Source organism: Dermacentor silvarum, chromosome 7, assembly GCF_013339745.2.
Source record: "Dermacentor silvarum isolate Dsil-2018 chromosome 7, BIME_Dsil_1.4, whole genome shotgun sequence".
In the NCBI taxonomy this organism is placed as follows: domain Eukaryota; kingdom Metazoa; phylum Arthropoda; class Arachnida; order Ixodida; family Ixodidae; genus Dermacentor; species Dermacentor silvarum.
The window spans coordinates 117,713,492-117,737,961 of NC_051160.1; the positions used below are offsets into that span (position 1 = coordinate 117,713,492).

The 24,470-nt window shown below is 46.6% G+C and overlaps 1 protein-coding gene across 1 annotated transcript; it reads right to left on the reverse strand.

Moving 5' to 3' along the window:
- Nucleotides 1-5,016: 5,016 nt before the first annotated feature.
- Nucleotides 5,017-18,306, reverse strand: LOC125947192 (E3 ubiquitin-protein ligase MARCHF3-like). The gene is made up of 4 exons (XM_049671590.1): nt 18,195-18,306; nt 9,557-9,666; nt 8,151-8,371; nt 5,017-5,274 (listed from the first exon to the last, which is right to left on the reverse strand). Exons 1-4 carry the CDS (start codon nt 18,304-18,306, stop codon nt 5,145-5,147), a joined length of 573 nt encoding a protein of 190 aa, XP_049527547.1. The 3' UTR covers nt 5,017-5,144.
- Nucleotides 18,307-24,470: the final 6,164 nt, after the last annotated feature.

Consider the following 24,470-nt stretch of genomic DNA (forward strand, 5'->3'; position numbering starts at 1 on the left):
AAACACTGCATTGGTCGCAGCTAGCGACATATCGTTGGACGGAGCGATAGAGACCAGGCCAGAAGAAACGGCGCCTGACGCGATCATAAGTGCGGGTGACACCAAGGTGACCAGCAGTGGGCTCATAGTGAAGCTGGCGAAAGACAGCTGACTGCAGATGGGCAGGCACGACAAGGAGACGTTCAGGGCCCTCAAGATGGATATTATGGCGGTATAAGGTGCCGTCCTGAAGGAAGAACAAGTGGAGTGAAGGGTCGGGTGTAGCGGAGTTGAGACAGTCGATGATAGACCGTAAAGCCGAGTCGCGGCGTTGTTCGTCCCGTATAATAACGAGGTCCGAGACAGACAAGACGCAGGCGTCGGTGTCTTGCTCGGTGACGTCAGGGGAATCCACGGGATGCCGTGATAGACAGTAGGCATCTTGATGAAGCTGACCAGACTTGTGCACCACTGAAAACGAGTATTCTTGGAGGCGCAGAGCGTTTTGAGCAAAGAAAGCCAACAGAGGGCATGATGATCTGTTACGACGGTAAAAGTGCGGCCAAACAGGTAGGAATGCAATTTGGCGACAGCCCAGACAAGAGCAAGACACTCTCGTTCCGTGGTGTTGTAATTCTTCTCGGGTGCGGACAGGAGGCGGCTAGCGTACGCAATAACACAGTCGTGGCCGCTCTGACGCTGAGCGAAGACGGCACCGATTCCATGGCCGCTGGCATCTGTGCGAAGTCCCGTCGTTGCAGTCGGATCAAAATGCGCTAAAATAGGGGAAGTCGTGAGGACCGATAAGCGCCCAAAAAGGCAGCAGCTTGGAGTGAGCCCCATGTAAAAGCAACGTCGTTTTTGAGGAGTGCAGTAAAGGGACGCGCAATGTCGGCGAAATTACGAATAAAACATCGGAAATAGGAGCACAATCTTATAAAACTGCGTACGTCTTTAGCCGAACAAGGTACAGGAAAATGCTTCACGGCGCGAACTTTTTCAGGATCGGGCTTGACACCTGTCGCGTTGTCTGCGACAGTCGCAGACAAACTGGCGCCACGCGTTTGCAACGCCAGCCTGCTTGTTTATCGTCTGCTGCCAACACTGAACGCTACCGCAGTGTAGAAAGTAATTTTAATGCTACACTAGAGCTATAAAAAAATGGCTTCGTGTAGGTAGGCGGAGCTACACTTTGCTACAGCAAGTAAAAAAAAATGGCGACTTCCTACACTAGCTACACTCGTGTAGCCAGTGTGGGTAAAAGAAAAATTGTCCTATTGACTCGTGACGGGAATAGCATAAGCAGCACGGACTGACGGATCAACGAAACCGGCGGAGGCCCGCAATTATTACTCACCTTCCGAGTCGATGGGAACCTCCATCCACCCGCTGAACATGGCGCTGAGCTTGCTGTCATGTTTAGTAAGAGTGTGGATAGTTGTGACATAGAGGGACCCGCCTACGTTTAGACGCACACACTGGCTCGGGCTGCCGTTTATGACAGCCCGCTGACAGCGAAACATGGTCTTCGACTTCTCGGCTGTCAGCAGTGGCGGCGGCGGCATCGTCGAAGCGCGGCGTCCATGCTTGCCGCGTTTTAGCCCCCTAAGAAAATGCGTCAGTGCGACAGCCCAAGTAAGAGAGCCTGCGGCCCGAGGAAAATAACTAGGTCGATCCAAATACTCTCGAAGCTTCGGAATCGCCGTCTTGTGCCGATGCAGCCTACCTCGCCAACGAAGCCGCCGATATGCGACGTCGCCGAGCCGATCCGGATACCTCGAACGCGAGAATCAAGCCAAGCGTCCTAACCTTACTATGATAGCCTAGCCTTCCCCTGATAGCCTAGCTTGGCCCTCATAGCCTAACCTTGACTAGAAAAAGTCAAGTTAGGCCACGTTTAGCCTACATAAACTAGTTGTTAAGGAACGTCACTCAGCTGCGCTGTGTCTTCAGACTTGGCACCGCTAGTGTCAAGCTGGCCGCATTATCTTCAAGCTTGAAATTTTCTTCAGACATTCAGCTTGCCTATTACGTATGGCTCCATGAAAAGGAAGTACTTGTGCCCGGTAATATCAACTGAATAAGCTGTGAAACCTACGTCTAGATATAGAGAATTGTTTTCATCTTTGCGCTGGTGCATCTTACTTTTAGAGCATTTCACAGCGACCAATAAAAAAAAAACTTCCTGTAATGTCGTACGGTATCCAGTTCCTGAAGGTTGAACGGCACACTGTATCCTACGATTTATTTATCTGCATTTGTTGAAGTCCCGTGATCGACAGCCGCGATGAGCCACCTTGGCCAAGAATGTGCGTTTTCCGTGAGGAGGCAGCTCATGTACAGAGGGGTCCACTGTTAAAGGGAACACCGGAGCGCGTGGCGTCTGCTCTGCGCCACCGCCGGCCGGCGGCTGCAACGAGTTTCGCGCAAGCGCAGTGAGCGTAGTGGGCGGTGCTCTTTCGTCGTCTCCTACCATCTGGTGCCGCGCTTCGGATCATCGCGGAAAAGCAGCTCGCGTGGTTCGTACTTGAAAGCAGCCACTTTCCTACCAACCGAAAGGAAAGTCATGAGATTGATCTATTATCAAACAAATGTCACCCTGCACACCAGCAGCAATGACGCTGCTGTCTTTTGTTCGCCTTCTTGATACATACATAAAGCACTGCCCGCTTCAGAAAAGGTTAAGTGTGCACTTCGTTCGCCCCTAATCCACGATGGCTCGAGTGCCATACGATGAAAGGCAGCGTATTGTTGAACTGTGGCAAGGGACGTACAGACAACGCGCTATTGCAAAACTAACGCAGAGGCCGCGCAATACAGTTAATAGAATATACAGTCGTCAGCGTGTGGGGCTGCATGACAAAGGATGGCCTCGGGTCTCTCGTCAGCTTAGAAGGAAAATTCACGGCCCACAAATACTGCGATGTCATCGAACAAGTTGCGCTCCCTCATGCTGCAAATGGTGCTTTCCAGCATGACATCTCCCATGTGCACACCACAAAAAAGCTCGATCACTTCTGATGCGTCACCAAGTGGAAGTTCTGGGCTGGTCACCGCAGTCTCGCGACTTGAACCACATAGAAAACGTTTGGGGTACCATGAAGAAGGCCTTAGCAAGTCACTGCCTGCACGGGCTCTCCGCGGACAGCCTTTAGAGCGCGGTCAAGGCCGAATGGGAGCGTTTGAAGCAAAATGCCTGATTCTGTGAAGCCTTGTATACAAGTCTTCCTTCTAGAATGAAGGCAGTGCTGGAGGCAAACGGCGACGCCACCAGATATTGAGTGACGCACGGGTTTTCTTTATTTGTTTTGACGCATGGTTTTCTTGAAGCCCAAGATGACGGCATTTTGTAGGAGCACATTTTACCTCAAGTCCTAATAAAACGGTTATAGCGCTCAGTGTTTTGAAGGCGTACCCAAAAATGCCTACCGTAATCAGAAAGGCACGATTTGTAAACATAAACAACCTAAAGGTCTAGAACAATTTGGCATGCTGCTAAACTTCAACATCTACTCGTAAATAAAATATCTGCAACTGCGTGAGTTCAACGCGTCACGCATGCCAATACATTTCTCCATCGATCTTACCGCTGTGAATTCTACTGAATGAGCTTCAATGGCGCTTGTGGATTCTTTGTTCAGCATATATACCCACAGCAGTGACTCCAATATTCCTTAGCGCGCATGAGATAGCCACTATACATGCAGAAATACTGTCTATTATTGTTGTGTCTCAAAGAGACAGTCCGCCAAAAATTGTCATGTTTTCCTTGCGAGTTCGAACGGCAGAAGTATCTGCGAGGTAATATTTTGCCCCGTCTAATTCTCGTTCAGCCTTGCAACGGCTAGCTATCAGAGTGTGGCCATGCAGCCTCCGGCAAACTTTCAGAACGCGTGAACGGGTTGCTTTGCGACGATACGAAGCGCGGCTGCAGACGGTAGCAGACGACGAAATAGCACCGCCGACATCGCTCACCACGCCTGCGCGAAACTAGTTCCAGCCGCCGGCCGGCGGTGGCGCAGAGCAGACGCGACGCGCTCCGGTGTTCCCTTTAACAGTGGACCCCTCTGTACGTAGCGTGACCATCTACTGCTGGTACGTAGCGTTGTTACCATCTTCCAGCCCACTCCAGGGTGGCGGCTGTTCCTGCTACTCTGATGAGTTACCAGCGATGGCAGCCCGAACATTACGCTGTCAGGTACGACAAAGTCTCTGTGCGTGTGTGTGTTGAGGCGTTCTCATAAAAGTTGTCATTAGCTGTTTGTGATTATTGTGTGCGTGAAATTCATGCAGCTGCTTATACTTGCTGCTCACATATACTTCTTAAACCAATTTATCAGAAAGTCGGCGTTGCTCGAGTGGCTACGGGAAGCGCAAATTCATCAATATTAGCGGTGCATCTCGAATGATGGGTGTTGCGGCAATTTTATTATAACCTACTTCATTAGAAGCGTTAATTGAGGGAGGCAATCACTATGATTTATAAGTACATAAAAACTAATTTTTACTTTCACAAGAAAAATATAATGGCAACGGCACAATACAGTCGCATTACGCTACATTGGGAGCAGTTCTTTGGGGTCGAGATCTTTCACAATACATATATTTTAAATGTTTTACCTATTTGCCACATTTTCACCTAGACAGTCACCAAGGGGTTTTTAGTAAAACCATGAATCCACAATACATACATATTTTACATTACTGAGGGTACAGCCCCCGTCAAACAAATTAGGCACGTTTTGTCTGCATCCAAAATATTTGGCATGCATATGTGACATTAAATTGAAGGTATGATTTCATTTGAATACGAATAAACGAAACAATGGGCATCGACTTCATTGTTACCTGATGGACTTCACAGGTGTGTCTCAGTTGAACACGTGAAACGCCCGCTCCTGACCCCTCACAAACTTCGCAATATTGCGCGTATGTGCTTTTCTAAATACATATATGCCTGCTGTTATCATGATCGCCACACGAATGTCTAATGGTGCCCGGCATAGAGAACATGCATGTTACTAAGAACGGCAGCGTTACAGTGGAGTGGACTATGTAAATTTTGTGATTGCGGTAATATTATACATCGCAGTCCAGCAGCTTCTGATGTATGGACTGTAATCGCTCTACAGACTGCGACTAGTTGTTCTCCGCATGTAGCGCGGTCACTCTCCACGCAGCTCGTCCGTGGAGTGACAACTCTCGGGAGCACGACTGTCGAACGACTTGGCCGGCACGGTCAGCACAACAGTCATGTTGTCGTGGAGCCAACGGCGCAGTGGAAGGTAGAAGGACCTGCGGTGGTTTCGAAATATAACTCACTTGACTTGTAACTTGCGCCGTACAATACATGACACCAGTAGCGTTTCAAAATAATTCGTCGCCGCAGGCAATGACGTAACCTTGCGCCCCTAACCACTCTGGGCCCAAGTTGAGGTACATCATACTAATGTTCTGAAAATTTTAAACGCCACTTTGTATGGCATTAGGTAGTCATACAGAAAAAACTCGCTCGTTGATTTCCAGATGTCAGTACTGTTCCTCGAATGACTTTCGGGTGTCAGTCTACTCTTCCGTGAAGAATAAGCAATAGTGGAGTGAATATAACATGGACAAGAAAGACATGTTGACTCGAACATTGCGTCGAAACAAAGTTCAGCTAGTTGGTGCAGCATTAATGGCGTTTCCCAGAGCAATCGACAAGCACAAACGGAAATGAACACTCAGCGCACATAACTGTTATTATTTTCCTTGGAGCAGGTATAAATGTGCTTCACACCTGCACTCAGGAAAATAATATTTAACTTGTTTGTTAAGTGGTGCGAGTGCCCAAACTCATTCGCCCGTGTCAGCTGCGCTAGAAAACGTTTGTGAGTGCATGCAACGGAATCCAGCGTTGCTTGTGGCCGCTGGTGAAATGCGTTAATGAAGAGGCATGAGGGGCGACGAGTAGGTTGCGCTGCACCGTTCGAGAACTGTCACGCTAGGCGTCCCACTTGAGGAGAGTGGGCCTCTTTTGCCTACAGGACGAAACACCCTTGCATGCCAATAAGTAAAAGAGAGCTGCAACGTAGTTGCATATGCAAGAAATAGTAGAAAGCACGACGTGCCGGAATTCTACCATTACCAATACGATCGACCGGATTTCTACCATTGCAGCATGACATGGCGCGGTGTACATATTTATCTCTAGTAACCATACACATTTCATATCTATGCGTTTCTTTTCATAATTTTCGCAAGTGACAGCACGTTTCCTAAAAAGTGGAGTCTCGTTTTCTAAATTTGATTACGACTTGCAGCACTCGTTTAAGAATAATTTGATAGTTCTTGTTTCTTTGCTTCCAGCAATTATTTTGCTCGATAAGGTGACTACCGCGCATCTATGAAGTTTTTTTTTTCTCCTTCATGTGAGCGTCCACAGTGGGTGTCTGCGGTCGCCGAGTGCAATGTGTTAATGCTTGCCTGTGCGCACTGACACCATGCTTGTGAATTTAGTTAGTACGTGAATAATTACAAGCTTAAACGTCATATAGAACTACTATCCATACTTCGTCTGGCTGTCTGCTAATTTGCTATCGCAATCGATGCTTCGCCTTTCGGGAAAAACTGCCACTTTTTAAACCGCTGAACAGCTTCGCAAGCGTATTTTACAAAACATCACGGGATGTATGCCCAATATCCTGAAAACTTGAAAGACCACGAAGTTGACAACTTTAACCCTTTGCGGTCCTAAACTTTCCGGCTGTTCCGGTCCAAAACTATTTGCCAGTTTGTGGTGCCGCTAACAAAACCACCAACTGTGGAAGAAAGACTCACAGGATATTTATTTTTTTTCTTGCATTCTGCAGGCAACTCCTCTAGCGTATTTGAGCAGCGTGTGATACCGCTCGAAGCATTCTGCTGGGCGCAGGCCAGGGTTTTTAGGCAGTTTTTGCAGAAACACACAGTTTCTCTCCTACCTCCGTTTGTTTTTCGATCACTACAAGCGGCACAGTCCTTGCTGCTTCGGCCTGGGAGCTTGTAGATGGAATGGCTCCTTTCATCTAGCCTTTCCTCGCACTCCTTCCGCGCAGACGGGCCTCACTTTTTGGATCTAACCCTCACGTCACCCACCAGCTGGAGGATGAGGTTGCGGCGGTACTGCAGGTGACGCTGTTCTTTCTCACCATGATTCTGCAGCTGTGTGCGCCTCAAAATAAAGCTATTGAAAATGGAAATCTCCACAAACTTTCACTAAATGCACCACCGTAAAACGCACGCGGTGACAATGTGGTCATGCTTCTCAGCGAACAGCGCGAACGTGCGGTTGCGCGCACAAGTGAGAACGCTCGGGTATCTAGAATTCGTGCTGAACATTGTGCTGCACCCTAGTGCAAAAAAAGTAAACTTCAACAAACAAAGCTTATTTATCCCTCAAGAGATGGCGCATCATGTATACAAAGAATGCCCACGAATCGCAGTGAGAAAAACCGCGAAATTTAACCCCGAACACCCTTGTCGGGCGGTGCCCGACAGCGGACCGCTACGGCCGTGTTGCGTTGTCGGGCCCTGCCCGACAACGGACCGCAAAGGGTTAAGAAATAAGTGGTCTATATTGCAGGATGCATGGGCAAAGCTTAAATAGTGTCAGTAGTTAGATGTCAGATGACATTTCATCGCTTTGCTGAACCTTCTTTCACTTTGCGGGGTTCCGCCGAACTATTTCTGTGACCTTTCGGTGACGAATGGCGCAACATTTCAAGCTCAAAATATTGTATTTTTATTTTGCGCTGTTATTTATTCACCAAAAAGAAAATTCATGCGGATTTCTCAGGAAGGAAGCTGCGCAGTTCGAAAAACATTCGTGCTGGTACCAGCTCCTTACAGGGGTGGTGGCTCTACTGCCTGAGCTAACCAGGAGGCTAGCAGATGGCAGAATGAGGACGGATAATTCGACAACTCGATGTACAGGGACATTGAATAAAACAAGTCAGTTCTAAATCAGCGACGCCGAACTGAACGCAGCCACTGATAGTAACGACAGGTGCAGGTGCATTCGCTGAGCAGAGCGTCACAAGATGTTGCCACCAATGCTTCCGTTCGGGGCTTTGTCGAGCAATTCCACTCGATAGGTAAAGGTAACACGTTCACAAACCAACGAAAGTTCACTAGCATATCCAGCAGCTCACCACAGGTCCATGAAAAGCAAGGTAATCCATAAGAGGGCGCACGATCCACAACAGAACGCAGTGAGCATGCCGGCCACCAGGGGCGCCTGTATCACCATCTCGATACCCTTGACGACCGCGATGACGATTATGATGGTGTCGCACAGGTACTGGGTGAGCATGGACAGAAGCTGGAAAACGTCCCGCCGGTGCTCCTCAGATATGAGCCACATCACCACGGGCTGCAAAACCAGGCGGTGCACTGATTGGTTGATTCGAAGAACGCCCCAACAAAACTCTGCAGCCTAAAATGATGCTGTAGGGCAGAATTCTAGATTTATTTCGACCATACAGAGTTTATATTAACCAGGACTAAAATATAAGCATACGCGAGTATGATTATTATGCAGTCATTGCAATACAATGGTCGCGGCCAAGAACAGAAACCACGATCTCTTCCTCACGAGCAGAGCGCTACGATCACTGAGCAGATGCGGGAAGTAAAATCATCCTTAACTCATGCTCTTCCGCCAAATTCTCCTTGGCGTGGAAGCGTGCATGTGGTGTTTAACAACTGTGTTTTCTGAAAGCGTTTTTTGGCCTAGTTTACAGAAACTAGGCCAAACAGGCAGAAAACGAGGGTCCTACAAATAATTTAAAAACTTATTATTATGCCACAAACGTACAGATGGTCGTCACATTACACATACCATGGGCCCTATTTTTACCAAATTAGGAGTGACGTAGAATTCTCTCTTGGCACTGCGGCACTCATGATAATATGAAAAGGTTTTCAAGCACTTGTTGAATGAACTTGCTGCGCAGTTCGTAAAGTATGCTTCTAAAGACCACTCCCCCGCTTTTCTCCCATCACCCGTCTACCCCTACACCGTGACAGGCTTTCCACGCACACTTTTGTTTACGGTGACACTCCTAATACTAACGCTATAAAAAAAGTTCCTGCAAAGGAATTGTACAAACATCTGGTGCCAGTCGCTCGTGAGGTTGGAAATACTATGAGCGAAGACCTATTGTCAGTGGCAAACAGCCCTTACAAAGAAAAAGCTAATTGAATTGGTCCCCAGGGGTCGTTTTCACAAAGAACCTGCTACGCTACAGTTCTTCGTAAGAGCACATTTCAGCCAATCGTAATGCTGAATATATTAATAGCGAACGTGGACAGCCAATGGCATAGATCACCCGCGATCGAAAAACTTCGTGAATACGGCCCCAGAAGCGCCCAATCATTTTCATCCACTAATAAAATGTTTACTTCACTGTGTATGCCTTCCGACCAACAATTTGTGTAATATTGTGCAATGTACTACAAGGAGGATGAAATCGGCCTCTTCGTCGTTTTATCTACAGCGATATCACTGTAATTATGGCTCCAGTAGTCTCGTATCAATATTTCGGCGTTTAGATACCTTGGTCTTGACCTTGTATTCGTACTTGTAGTTGCAGAGGTAGCAACGCGTCACGCCGTTTTGGAGAATACGTTTCTCGAGGCATGACTTGTGCGAGTTGGATATCGTACCTGGGGAAAGAAAGGCAAAGCTCTGTTGTAACGTTTCATTTTTGCTGTCTGTATGATTACTGAGCTTTATATTTTATATCTCCGCGGAGCTGACACACCGCCAAAGGGTGAACTCAACACCCTTGTCAAACCTGTTGCAAAAACGACACCTTTTGTGAACTCTCAGCTTGCGTGCTTTCAAGCATTGTTGAATTATGGCCCAAACTTGAGGCGCTATAATCATCATCATCATCTATCGGGCTGATGAAGTTAGGAAATTTTCAGGCGCAAATTGGAATCAGCTAGCTCAAGGCAGGATTAATTGGAGATCGCAGGGAGAGGCCTTCGTCATGAAGTGGGCATAAATACAGGCAGATGATGATGATGATGTTGACATATCTATCTATCATCTATCATATATATCGTCTACCTCTTACACCACCCCAGTGGCCCAAGGTGTCGTGGTCGTTCCATTGCGGTCATTCCAACTTCATGTCCTGATTCTGGTCATGCCGTCGTCGTGAGACCTTCTACGATGACCCAGTGTTCCAAGTTGCCTAATAGCTTGGGCCAACAGGATTGTGTTCGTGGTGGTGATGTCGTCGTTGTCTTTCCGCCATCGCCATTCCAGCTTTGTCACCCAACTCTTCTCGTGCATGCCGTCGTTACGCTGACGTCGTCATACTCTTGTGATGGATCTATTGTCGTCACAAGCGCTTCGTCATCCGACTCTCGTCATGCCGTCGTCGTCACATCATTGTCGTCCCGTCGTCGTAGTTATGCAGGCTTCCTGATACAGTCGCCGTCCCGCCATTGTCGTCGTACGTTCGTATTCATGCCATTGTCATCATACCGTTGTCATGCCATCGTCATCACTGCGTCGTCGTCTCACAGTCGTCGTCATCGATTCGTTCCCAGAGCGTCGTCGCGATGCTGTCGGGTTCGTTCCATCATCGTCATAATAAGTTCGTCAACCGACTCTCGTTATGCCGTCATTGCCATGCTATTGTTGTCTCACAGCCACCGTCATACCTTCGTTGTCAAACCGTCATAGTCGGGCCATCGTCGTCACCACAGCTCCGTCATCAGACTCATGTCATGCCGTCGTTACACCCACTTCGTAATACACTCGCCATCAGTCCACTGTTCTCATGTTGCTAACACGTCATCGTCACCATTGTGTCATCGTCACACGGTCGTCGTCACGTATTCATTGTAATACCATCGTCGTGACGTTGTTGTGGTCAATCCATCGTCGTCATCTAACTTCGTCATCCGAATTTCGTGATGCCGTCATCGTCACGTCATCTTGCCACAACCGTACTGTGTGACGCAACGCTGCTCGAATGCTAATCGCACAGCATTAGCGTCGAGAGGCATCGTGAGATGTGTTCTGTAATACTTGTTTTTAGGAATTTTTACTGGGTGTAGTTTCTAAATGACGAATGCTTATAGCTATTCACTGAAGCCTGAATCCGTACTCGGACCACTATGCAAAATATAGCCACCACTGGTTCCCCACTATGAACACATTTCTTGTCGCCATCTGAATTTTCTAACACGAACAATGCCATTTATTCATTTATTCATTCATTGATTTCTAATAGCAGTTGGGGGTCCCACAGGTGAAACGCCGTTGCAAACCACTTGAAAGTGCTTGAGGGCCCGCGTATATAACAGCGGTTTGACGGACCAGAAATGTACACTAGCACAATACACTAATACATATAGTCAATAAAACGAATAACGTGATAAAAAAACACTTATTACATGTATAATGAAGGCACTTATTGGATGAATAAAGGATGCAGGAAACGTTTAGTACGTTAAGCGGACTTAAAGTAGTTCACGTGAACACACATAAAAATCACGCAAATAACAATAAACATAATGCATAAAGGTAACAATCACAACTCTAATAATAATAGGGCAACATAAAATAAGAAAATTAGCCAAGAAATAAAAAATATATTCCTTCATTTGTCTTCTTCTGTATGTAGTGAAGCCAATGTCTCCCTGGGCAAGGATTGAATGTACACCTTAGAGATCGCATTAAATAGCCCGTGCGCCAAAGCGGAACATGCCACCTGTCGACGCTGTGGGTGGCTGAGTCACTGTGATGTGTGTGTATTTCAGGTAAGCTTTAATAAACACTTTAAGTTCTTCATTAGTAAATACATGAGAATAAAGTAAACGAAAATTACTCATATGCTTTATACTAATTATTTTATAACGAGAAAACAACGTGTATGTGGAGTTAGTGCGACGAACGTGCGCTATGTACCGAAGTACCCTTTTCTTTTTGCAACAGAAAAATGGTTTCTATGTTATGTGGGGTTCTGGTGCCGCACGCAAGGAAACAATAATTTATGTGGGTAGGTTTATACGTCGTGGCAGAACGCTAGCTGCACGTGATAATGAATTTGTCAGTGACAATATGACACGTCCCTGCCATATCAGCGTAAAAAGAGACACCCAGAATTTTATGTCCGTCAAGTATCTGAAAAAGCATGCCTTAAAGTGTCAATGGTTTGTGTACCCGTACTTTGGCCTCGGTGCATCTGGATATGAACAGCACGGGTATTGCTTCTTTTTCATTTATGCGCAGCCTATTAGTAGTGGATCACTGCATAACACCGGAAAGCACGATCTGGGCTTAGGCAACAGTTTCGCCTGCAGCCTGTCCAGAAACGAGGCTAGTGTCATCTGTTTCAAGCAGAAATGAAGCGTCGTCATTAAATGAATCTTAAAAATATCATATATGTAGATATTGAAGAGCATCGGTTCCAAAATGCTTCCTTGATGTACACCACAAGAAATAGATTTACAAGAAGAAACGCACTCAGCAACAGCGACACATTGTTTTCTGGCGGACAAAGATGAATAAAACAGTCAATGAGCCACACCCCACGGACAACCTGAACTTAACTTTCCGAGCAAACTGTCATGGTTTAGGTTATTAACCCCACGAAGTCCGAATGCCATTCCACATCAAAGAAAAGTAAAACAGCTTATTCACGTGTATTTACGGCTATAGTATTTACGGTATATTGGTACAAAGAAAACAAAGAAACAGTAATTATGTGCACATTAATTAGTACGGTAATTAATTACTCGGTAATTGACTTGCAGAATTATCCACAACTGAGAACTGCCTCCGGTATATCAAAAACACATGTATGGGCCCTGCATAATGTTTCCAGTGCTTAAATCAGAGTTTTACGTGCCAAAATCAGCGTATCAAAAATGATACATTGGGCTTTGCGGGGTTCAATGCTTCCCTGTAATCAACGAACACGTCAAGCGTAACTTTTCTTCCTTCGATATCGATAATTATCAATTCTTTTTGGGGTAACAGTGCGGTCTTAGTAGATTTTCTACGTTGAAAGCCATGCTGACACTCAGAAAGTACACTGTGCTTGAGAACGAGAGCGTTCGCACGGACGAAAATTATTTTGTCTAATCCCTTGGAGAAAAGTATTATTCATATGGGTCTGTCACTATTAGTGTCATTCTTTTCCCAGCCTTTAAGTATAGCAGACACTTTTTAAAATGTTCCCGAGATCCGGGAAACAGCTTGACTGAAGAACTTGATTAGACATATAAGCTAAACAAGGAGCGAGAAGGTCTATTACAACATTGACAGGTTCTACTTGAAATTCGTCAATGTCGACTGTTTTATTGTTTTTAAGCTAAGAAATGCACGTGACATTTCTGTTTCATCTGTCGCTGCGAGAAAAATTGTATATGTATTCTGGCACACAATCGGGGTTTGAGTTCTACCCGCCGGGGTGGCTCAGTCAGCTAAGGCGTTGCGCTGCCGAGCACGAGGTCGCGGGATCGAATGCCGGTCGCGGCGGCCGCATTTCAATGGAGGCGAAATGCAAAAACGCCCGTGTGCTTGCGTTGTAGTGCAGGTTAAAGAACCCCAGGTGGTCCAAATCAATCCGGAGCCCTCCACTACGGCGTGCCTCATAATCAGAACTGGTTTTGGCACGTAAAACCCCAGAAATACGAAGAAGAAGGGGTTTGTGTTCTCCTTTCCTGTAGTTGCACGGCATTAGCGAAGTGCTCACTGAAGTGCTCAGCCAATGGAACACACTGGTAAGGTTACCACAATTTTGATTTCTTTTTGTTAACGTTTTGTGAACAGTTTGGCGATTCAGTGCCTCGTTTATGGCTTTCCAAACATCGTTTGAGCGCCGTCCATAGATGCCAGAATACAGGTTGCCATAGTAGGACGTCCTTTCCTTTAGTTCTGCAATTAGTTTGTTTCTGAAACCTTTAGAAGGCTTCGAACTTCTTATAGTCTTGTGTACGCCGAAACTAGGAACTTTTTTTTTTGATCACGTTTATATGCTCCCGCCTCACCCAAGGTTTTCTTGCTTCCCTACAAGATTTATTGCCTATATAAGGAAAAGGTGCGTTGTAATGGCTAGCAAATATGGAGAGGAATTCGCGATACATTTCATTCGCATCTGTTTTGACTTAGAGAGAGTACCAATCTTGTCCTAATATATTCATGCGGAATAGGTTCATGTTTGCAGTAGAGATCTACGTTTAAATTTATCGTGGTAAGTTTTTCTTTTTTGTCAGCGTTGGGATCAGCAATAAAGATGGGTCGCTCATTCCAGTGCATACCGTGTCAGCGGCGTGTACAGCCTCCCGCATTTTTAGTGATATCGTGCGAGAGCAATATGATATGGTCGTACGTCGTCCTGAAGGGAACATCGCATTAGACAACTCTTGTACAGGAGAGTGCTTGGTGCTCTTGAGAATACTTCTGCCGGTCTCGTTGATTATCGCCGCTTAAAGGTCCGAAAGTGACGCGTGACGGACGCTCACGCGATATAGCTAAAAATGAGGGTCGCCGTACATCAGTATCTATGCTTACGATAAAGAGTTCCAGTAGACATTTAGAAGTTTTTGTTACACATGTTGGTGTAGTAATGACTTCATTGTAATCACAAGCGTATAGCTTGTTAATAAATTAAGGGGAGCTAAAACTATCGTTCAGAAGGCTTACGTTAAAGTCGCCACCTAATGAAAGGTTCTCAGGATGAAATATTGAGTATTCTAGAAACAGTTCCAGAAATTGCAGTGACCTAAAGGTGGACGGTAAACCATCACCGTTCTCCTGCAAAGCACTTCATAATCAGAAGTAATTGCGCACGTAAATTCGGAAAAAACGTTGCCATGCATGCATTTTTTAACATGCACCGCCACTCCGCCACCACGCAGTCCGCTTCGAATAATAAAAGAATGACAGTAATTATTCATAATTAGCATATCACTTTTCTTGTGATAGCCCGTTTCAGGGAAGATAATTACGGTGAGCAGAAAATTACACTCAGAAAAAAAGTGTGCTTAGCTCATATAGGAGCGGCGGAGCGTACTTTAAGGTGAATCGCAGAGAACACGCTCTGCGACGGCACCGAAAGCTTAAGTTGAGAGGGTAGACAGTACTCTTGATATAGCATCACGCGTATAATAGAAAGCTGCGCTGGATGTATGTACAGTCGTGAGCAAAAGTTTGGGAACCAGAGGTGCCACTAAATTTCGTTCTTCCTCGGCAGCCTAGGAATAAAAGCCGAAATAAAGTGGTGCTGCCTAATAGCGCCTGTTTCACCAGCGTCGTGAATTAAGGATATTTCAGGTTGTACGGCTGTATTCAAAGAAATCAATTTTTTTAGCTGATGCCGTGGTATCCAACCTTATGAGCGCCAGTGTACATACAACCTAGGCAATTTGACCAAGCTCACACTCTGATTCAATGCGCACCACTGGACTAGACGGTTCTTTACGAGAGAAAATCCTTCCATTTTTCGTCCACACAGACTGTCAATGGTGGTCCCGCTTCTTTTTCGTTTTTTTTTTTGCAGGCGCCTGCGCATAGAACCTCTTCAGTGTCGGACAGAGGTGCTCATTTACGAAGACTTGTGCTTCTCTTGATATGGCCACGGGACTATTCCTAATAAGGCCAATGGCTTTCGTATTTCGCTGCTCCTGCGTCGATACGCGGTGGAAAACATCTATATCGTTAGCGCAAATCGGTTCGCCAACGACTTTGCCAACCGTACTTGCAATACAAGTGATGTTTTCATTTTTTTTCAACCAGCTCTTTTATTTCAACATTTGATCTGCGCGAATACTGTTCGCTCTGAAAAACTCGCTTCTGCAATCCGTAATGCTTGACTCATTTTAGGTGCACTTTGCCTGTTGTCTATCATTTTCTTCCCTTAATCTCACTCGGCGCGCTGTTTCATTAAGTATTTTTTCATCGTTTCAAATTCCTTTTCTGTGAATTCAAGTCTTCTTTTTTTTCACATGTCGTCCCTCCGTACGCAATTCGCGCAGGTCACTGCCCGAGCGCCCCTGCCCTATAAATACGACACCAACCTGCGGTGTGATAATAGAATCGATTAGGGCCTGCGTCTGGTGGCTGTCACCGCTGCAAAATGCCGTGGAGTTTTGACAGCTTCCTTGTCGCGGAATTGTCGGGAAGTTCGAAAAAAAAAACGAAGTGCGAAGGTAAAATCTATTTCTGTTACAAATATCGTTTACAGAACTTTGCTCAGCGCTGACTTACAATAAAATAAGCTTCACTTGAAATTTCACGTTTGCTCGCGGATGCAAAGCGCAAGCTATAATTAATCAGAGACAACTGAAAGCGATTTTTTAAAATGTACTCAACAGAGCTCGCATTGACATTGTACCTGTAAACCTTATTGAAGAACTTTATGATCTATCACTACATTCTCTTAATAACAGTCACTGGAGGTCTTCTCCAGGAGATTGCTAACAACATAAAGTTGGTTTCACTCGCACCAAAGGCTTTCCTCTCCTTTTAAACATAAGCTGTGTCAGCTGATGCGCTTGATATATTATTTCCCGCCTACCAATATGCTCATAAAATTATTTTCTGCTATACAAACGTGCAAAGATATTGATGGCACGCAGAGAATCGACATGTTTGCAACTTTCGTTTTCTTTCTGTATCCGAGTGAACCCAAAATAAACCTAAACACAAGACATGTAGCCTATTTCATTCTCGGCGAAGTAGAGGTACTTTTTTATTTTTGTGATTGTTGTTGACTGAGCATCGCATGCTGGCCACCGTGCTGACTAGATCGCCTGCACAATCTGCATGAATGGTGAGAAAAGTACAGGTCCAGTGAAACAACTTCGGGTTGCCGAATTAACTGGTGTCATACCAAAGGGTGATTATTTTGTTTTAATATCAGGAGCCAAAGCAGTGGATACCTTGCACAAATATAGGACGCCGCTCATTCGCTATATCGCATACGCAATACAAACAAAAGAGCACGATGAAATTCGTATATATATAGCCTAATGTAGCAGTACGACAAGCTATGACTTGGAGCAAAGCGCTGCGAAAAGACCTCATACGGCTTTTTTATTTGCTCGAAAATTCGTAGTGCTGGAGCCCCCTTGAACTCTATAAGGTGTATCTATTGCGAATTCCAGCTTTTTAGCACCCTGTAGCAATACAAAGGTGTATTAAGGGTGAAACAAACGTGTTTTCGAAACAAATACATTCTTTGTAAAAATGTCATAAACAGAATGTCTGTAGGATGTTTTGATAGCCAATACATTCTCAAGAGTACAATTTTACTTAGTGTACGATATTAGCTGCACTGTCTCACAGTGTGTATATGGAAAAACACTAGCAATTTTAGAGAATGTTCATTAAACGTGACCTAACGCCCGACATCTATACATTTATTACATAATCATCTTGGCGTACTCACCCTGTGAGGAAAAAAAATTAACTTCATTCCCCCCTGTGAAGGCGGTTGACGAGCGAAACTGTGCTGAGCGGCACGGCGGTCCGATTGCACGTAGAGCACAAAGTTACACGAAAACGTTTTGCACCGGCGGAAACGCGTGGTACGAGACGAATCGCGCCGCTTGTCTTTTCGGCGCCCCCTTTATGCCGAGCGAGAGCACCCTGGTGGCTGCGATTAGCTTTGTGGCTTGACGCCCATCGAACTCCATTTCTTTCGCGCATGCGCACTCCATGCTGAAGAGGGTTTTTGCTCGCACGCAGACGGTTTGCCCTATAACCACAGACAGCTTCGCTGTAAAAAAACGTGAATCGCATTGCACTAGTAGGAGACATATTTCTGTGGAAGCTTACGTCGAACATTGGGGTGTTAGTTACGACGTTGAAAACTGCCATCTGTGTTGTCTCCTTTCGCCTTGTGAAATACGTTTCCAATTGGCTTCCACCTCGCAACGACACTGCTCGGAATAAGGGGCAATTAGACTGTTACTTTTGCTATCGTCGCCCTAGTAATTTCATGCAGTAGGCATACTATAGCGTTGCCCCGCGTCAATGCGTCCGTCCTGCCTATGTACGTGCCGTGCACGTCCTACCGTGCGTGAATGTTACGTCTTCACTATAATTGTTGATTACATACGTTCCGTTCGTTGTGTTTGAAGCCGGCGCAGTGTGCGCGTAGGTACAACGGCCAGGACCTCATGACTTGCGCTCTGCGCCGAGTTTCAGAATGCTCTTTGCCTACCTTCGCAGTTGCAAGGCGTCACTAGGGGCTCGCTGCTGCTGTCCCCGGCGCAGAAGCGGCAAAATCCTTCTCCCTGGTCTTCGGGCGCGGCGGGCATGATAGCGGCAGCCATGCTCTCGTCCTTCTTCTTTTTCAGTTATAAAACATTTGTGACCCGGGACTGTGGTACATACCCACTGTGGGAGATTGGCTAAGCATATAGAGTGGCAGTCGCGAAATTTGGGATAGATAGTTGTTGTATAAGGCATCGCTGCCGACTGCAGCGCCATTAGATGGCGCGTGCTTGGAGCCGGCCTGAAGAGAAAGAAGATAGAATAAACAGTCGGGGACTGAGTAATGGCTGTAATGTCTCCTTCCAGTATCCTGCACGATACAACATATTTGGCGACGAGGATTTAACAGCCCATGTGCTACCGGCTTGCCCCTCATCTGTGCCTTCGATTGCTGCCTATCATCCTATACGATGAGTATTTCGGGACTACAACCGCCACCCCCTTTCCTATCCTCACCTGGACACCCGGTCATTCCATGGGAGCAATGGATTCAAGCGTTCAAGAACTACATGGTGGCGTCGGGCGCCTCCGACCTACCTGCCATGCGTCGGAAGGCGATTCTGCTCAACTGCTTGGGCTTGGAAGGTCAACGTATCTTCCAGACTCTGACGTCGGAGGACGACCCGCGCCTTTTGGCTTCGAGCGCCGCTGGAGAGACGTTGACGGCTCCTGGCCCTGATGAGTTCGACCGCGCCATTGTGATCCTTGCAGACCACTACAAGAGCTCTGTCAACGTCACTGCAGCGCGTCACCGTTTCCGTCGACGTGCACAAGCCCCAGGTGAGACGGCCGTCGATTACGTCACCGTGCTACGAGGTCTCGTTGGAGCATGCAATTTCGGTGACTTGGCGGACGATATGATACGCGACCAGCTCATAGAAAAAACTACCAGTGAATATTTGCGCGAACGTCTTCTTCTGGAAGAGTCTCTTACGCTTTCTCGGGCTCTTACCATTGCGAGACAGCATGATCAAGCGACAAGAGAAGCTAAAGAACTTGCACGACACGAAGCACAAGTGCATCACGTTAATGACGAAAACACTTCAGAGATCAAAGAGAAGCACTGTGGCACGTGCACATGCTATAAGAAGCAAACTGAAAGTCGTCGAGCCTTGCAAGAGCAACAGTGTTATCGTTGTGGTTCTTTAGACCATCTTGCGAATAGCCCTCTCTGCAAAGCTAGGACACATAAGTGTCGTAAATGTGGAAAGATTGGCCATCTGGAAAAGGTCTGCAAGTCTCTCCGAAAGTCTGCGAAAAAAGTTCAGCATGTCGCGGAAGACGACAAAGATACAGCTGACCCAGACGATCACTTAAGTGTTTGTCACATCTGGAGCCGTAAGAAGGGAATTTATGCCGTGTTGGAAATTGAAGGAGTTTCCGTATCGTTCCTGATTGACACCGGATCATCGGTTTCAATCCTAGCCGAAGAACTTTACCAACGTCATTTTGCTACTGCATTTCCTCTGACATCAACATCCGTCCAGCTCCTCGATTATTCTAAGTCAGCAATTCCAATCAAAGGATGTTTCATTGCTCCAGCCACATTTCACGGCCGATGCACTTCTGTTCTTCTGTACGTTGTGCCTGGAGGAACAACCATACTTGGTTTAGATGGTATCGCAGCTCTGGATATGAAGATTCAAGGATCGCCGCTCAGGTGTCTGCTAATGACACAAGAAACTCCTGTGCTACCTCCTGAATTACGTTCCGAGTTCGAGCACTTGTTTGAAAAACAGCTAGGAACTGTCAAGGGTTTCACTCACAAGGTCAGAGTTCGAGCGTCTGTTCAACCAGTGGCCAGCAAGCTGAGACGACTACCACTCGTCATTCGTGAGCAAGTCTCGGCAGAAGTACAAAAATTAGAAGCTCAGGACATCATTGAGCGCGTCGACTCTTCAGAGTGGGTCTCACCAATTGTTGTAGCCAGAAAAAAGGATGGCTCGATTCGCATGTGCGTAGATCTACGAGAGCCAAACGAAGCTATAGTGGTGGACAGTTTTCCCCTGCCACAAACTGAGGAACTTTTGAACAGCTTGGCTGGAGCACAGCGATTCTCCAAGCTAGATTTAGCTTCGGCATATCACCAATTGCCACTAAGTCCAGAAAGTCGTGATCTTACGACGTTTATAACACACGACGGCCTATTCCGCTTCAAGAGGGTTTGCTTCGGACTGGCATCGGCACCGTCAGCGTTTCAGAAGATGATGCATATGATCCTCAAAGGATGCAAATGCGTGTTATTTTACATTGACGACATAATCGTGTACGGACGCACCCGAGAGGATCACTTGGTCAATTTGCGCGCGGTTTTGAAACGGCTCTCTGATGCTGGTCTCAGGCTCAATCATAAATGCGTTTTTGACGTCGCAGAGTTGACTTTCCTTGGCCATGTTGTCAGCGCCAAAGGGTTATTCCCACTGACGTCATCTATCGAGGCGATAACCAAGGCACCATCACCTACAAATATCAATGAACTTCGTTCGCTGCTGGGACTTGCAGGCTTCTACTCCAAGTTCATCCCGCATTTTTCTGATGTTGTGGAGCCAATGCGTGCTTTGCTTCGAGGAAATGCGCCTTTCGCTTGGACTGCAGCAGCACAAAGCGGCTTGGAGCAGCTGAAAACTCTGATAACGTCTTGCGAAGTTCTTCACCTTTTTGATCCTCAGTTACCTGTGTACGTTACAACTGATGCCTCAGGATATGGATTAGGTGCTCTACTGCAGCAGGCTAACGGAACATCACTGCAAACTGTCGCGTTCGCCTCTCGTACTCTGCAACCACATGAACGGAAGTACTCGGTCGGTGAACGCGAGGCCCTTGCCTGCGTCTGGGCCTGCGAGCACTGGCACGTTTACCTGTGGGGCCGACCTTTCATTTTGCGGACAGACCACGCTGCTTTGGTTACGCTCCTTTCAACGAAAGGCACAGGTCACCGTCCGTTAAGGATTGCGCGCTGGTCATCACGGTTGCTGTGCTACAACTACACCATGGAGTACAGGAAGGGTAGCGAAAACGTCGTGGCTGACGCACTCTCCCGGCTGGCCCTAGAGAATTTCATCCGCGATGCACCCGAAGAAGAATTTATATGTCTTCTGTCCCCAGTAGTTACCATGCAAGAGCTTCAAGAAGCATGTGCCGCCGATCAGGTTATCTCTCAAGTGAAGCAGTTTATCACTACTTCTTGGCCTGACAAGAAATCCCTGTCAAAAGATCTGCTACCGTACTTTCCCGTGCGATCTGAACTCTCTGTTGTTAGCGACGTTCTGTGCCGGGGTGACAGGATTGTCGTGCCTACAACTTTGACACGCCGTGTTATGGATCTGGCACATGAGTCACACCCAGGAATTAGTCGCACCAAAGCTCGTCTTAGAGAGTCATATTGGTGGCCATGCATGGATAATCACATTGAAGAACTTGTGCGCACATGTGTAACTTGCCAGTCATGCGACAAATCCGCGCGTACATCTGCAGCTCCAATGCAGCCGGTCACTCTTCCCGAGAAAGCTTGGGAAAAAGTCGCTATCGACATTGTGGGACCTTTCACGCAAGCTTCAGCCGACTGCCGTTTTGCCATCACAGTTATTGACTATTACAGCAAGTGGCCAGAGGTGGCTTTCGTACGAGATGCGACAACATATACAGTGAAGAAATTTCTACTTGAACTTTTCGCAAGAGAAGGATATCCACGCGGTATCGTATCCGATCATGGACCACAATTTTCTTCAGCGAATTTTGAAGAATTTCTCACAGAGCGCGGAATCACGCATTATAACTCTTCTGTGTATTACCCGCAAGCTAATGGTTTGGTTGAAAGATTTAACAGGGTATTAAAGTCATACATTCAATTGGCCCTGTTAGAACGCCGTGATATGAGAACAGCAATGCTTGATTACCTGCAAACATATCGCTGTACGCCTCATGCGACTACTGGTGTTGCACCCGCTGTTCTTCTTCATGGACGACAACCTCGAACCAGACTCGACATTGTGGGATTGCCTGACAAATGTTTCAGCACGGACCCTTCAAAGGCACTGCAGGAGTTGCGAGAGCGCATCAGGAACAAGCAAATCAAGTCGAAGCGTTACACCGATGAAAAGCGCGGTGCCAAGGAACCCAACTTCGTCGTTGGTGACTACGTCCGGGTTAAATTACCTGCAGTTCATGGGAAGCTATCTCCACAGTTTTCTGCGCCCAAGAAAATTATTGAGAAGCGTGGACCCGCCTCTTACCTGTTAGAAGATGGCCGTGTCTGGAATGCTTCCAAGTTAGCGGCCGTTCACCGCGAAGCTATCAGCAAAATGAAGTTCGGTACCTCTGCTGTCATGAACTGGTCACCGGCATCCGATAATTCCGCTACTGCAGCTGTAAATCACCCTTCACAACCTGGCACGTCAAGCGCGGATAACTATGAGAATGCACGCTTTAACCATGAACCACCTGCTGCAGAGCGCACGCAACAAGCTTCATTTAATCTGCCGGGATGCGAAGCCCGCGTGAGAAGAAGCGCCCGTAACAAGAAGACGCCGAAGAAGCTGCAGGACTACATTAGGCAATAATGGACAACCAACCGTTTTCTTTTTTTTTCTTTTTCTTTTTTTCTTTCTTTTTTTTTTCTTCGTGTTTTGTATTTTTTTTTCCAAGAGGGGATATGTTGTATAAGGCATCGCTGCCGACTGCAGCGCCATTAGATGGCGCGTGCTTGGAGCCGGCCTGAAGAGAAAGAAGATAGAATAAACAGTCGGGGACTGAGTAATGGCTGTAATGTCTCCTTCCAGTATCCTGCACGATACAACAATAGTCATCCAAGAACATTGACGCTGCATTCGGCTGGTCATGTTCGGGCGCTCTGTCGCGGCTTCCTTAATTAAATTGGGCTGGTTGGAATCGAGCTCCAGTTTGGAAGAGCTAAGAGGCGCTCTGATCTTCTAATGTTCGGATTGAGCGTGGACCTGCGAGCGTGACGGAAATCTGGTGGAATTTAGGTGACGTCGCGGGATGCAAGTGTCGTTCCTTGGTGCCGCGTCGGCCGCAACCGCTGTAGCTACGGCTGCGCGTGCTGTTTAGACACCTTGCTTTGTTTTAGTTTTATTGCGATAGCAAATATATGGACGCTCCAAGCAGATTTATTCTGTTGACGTCGCTCTTCTGGTCGCTGTGAGGTTCCGTATAAAATCCAAGGGCGATAAAATCGTTGCCGCAGGCCGTATGAAAGCGCGCGAGGGACGCGCGCTTTCACGAAGAGCGATCGCACGGCAGAGAGCAAACCCAGCGTCTTCCGTCGTGCGAAAGGCCGTGGGGGGATGGGAGTCATTTTCTGACTTCCTCCTGTATGGCGCCGTACTTATATTAGCACCAATAAAACAATAAAACTTCGTAGAAGTAACCAAGCAGCTATCTCACATGAGAGATCAGGGCCCCAGAGGACACTGTGATTAATAAAACACACCCCGTAACAGTTGACAAGGATGTCAGCTGCTGCGGGGTGTGCTTTATTATAAAGTATAGGTTGCCTTAGTACCAGTGCGAGCAAACCAGTGTGTTCCCTGAACAGTGAAGCCTTTTTTCACCAACAAACGCTGCCTAAAATTACTAGCAGTATACGAGCCTGAAGGATACATACTGCGAAAATTACAAGCCTATAAGTGATGTTTGTGTGTACTAAAATGCATGAGGAGATGAGAAGATGTAGCATTTGAACTGGTGTAGTCTTTCACCAAGCACTCTGGGCCTTGCTATATATAGGCCTTGCGCACAAGGGTCTGGAAACCGGTGCTCCATGTGCTAGGATTTAAAGCTTTGAAGGCACTATATATATATGCATCATTGCATCATTGAAAAAAGTCCATGACAGTTTTGTAATTGAAAAGTAGATTGGGCTGGGGAAAAGGGTTGTGTTGAAAGGTACACAGGTCCGCTTGCTGTCACATCCAATGCATGGCTGCCAGTATTTGCCAAATAAATAAATAAAAACAAAAATATATTATCTGTAACAGAATCATAAATTGCTATGTTGTTTTATGGGTAGACCTTCTGTAAAGATATGGAGAACAGGTAGTCCCTCCACACTTGTTGCATGCAATGGCTCACTGCTCATCAGAAGGAAAGACGCTGTACATGCCGCAAATATCTAATCTACACATTCTAAATTTCAACCGCCTTGATTGTCTATCCATTGGGATGAGGCTGCACTAAGCGTAAAAGGTAAAAAGAAGCACGAACT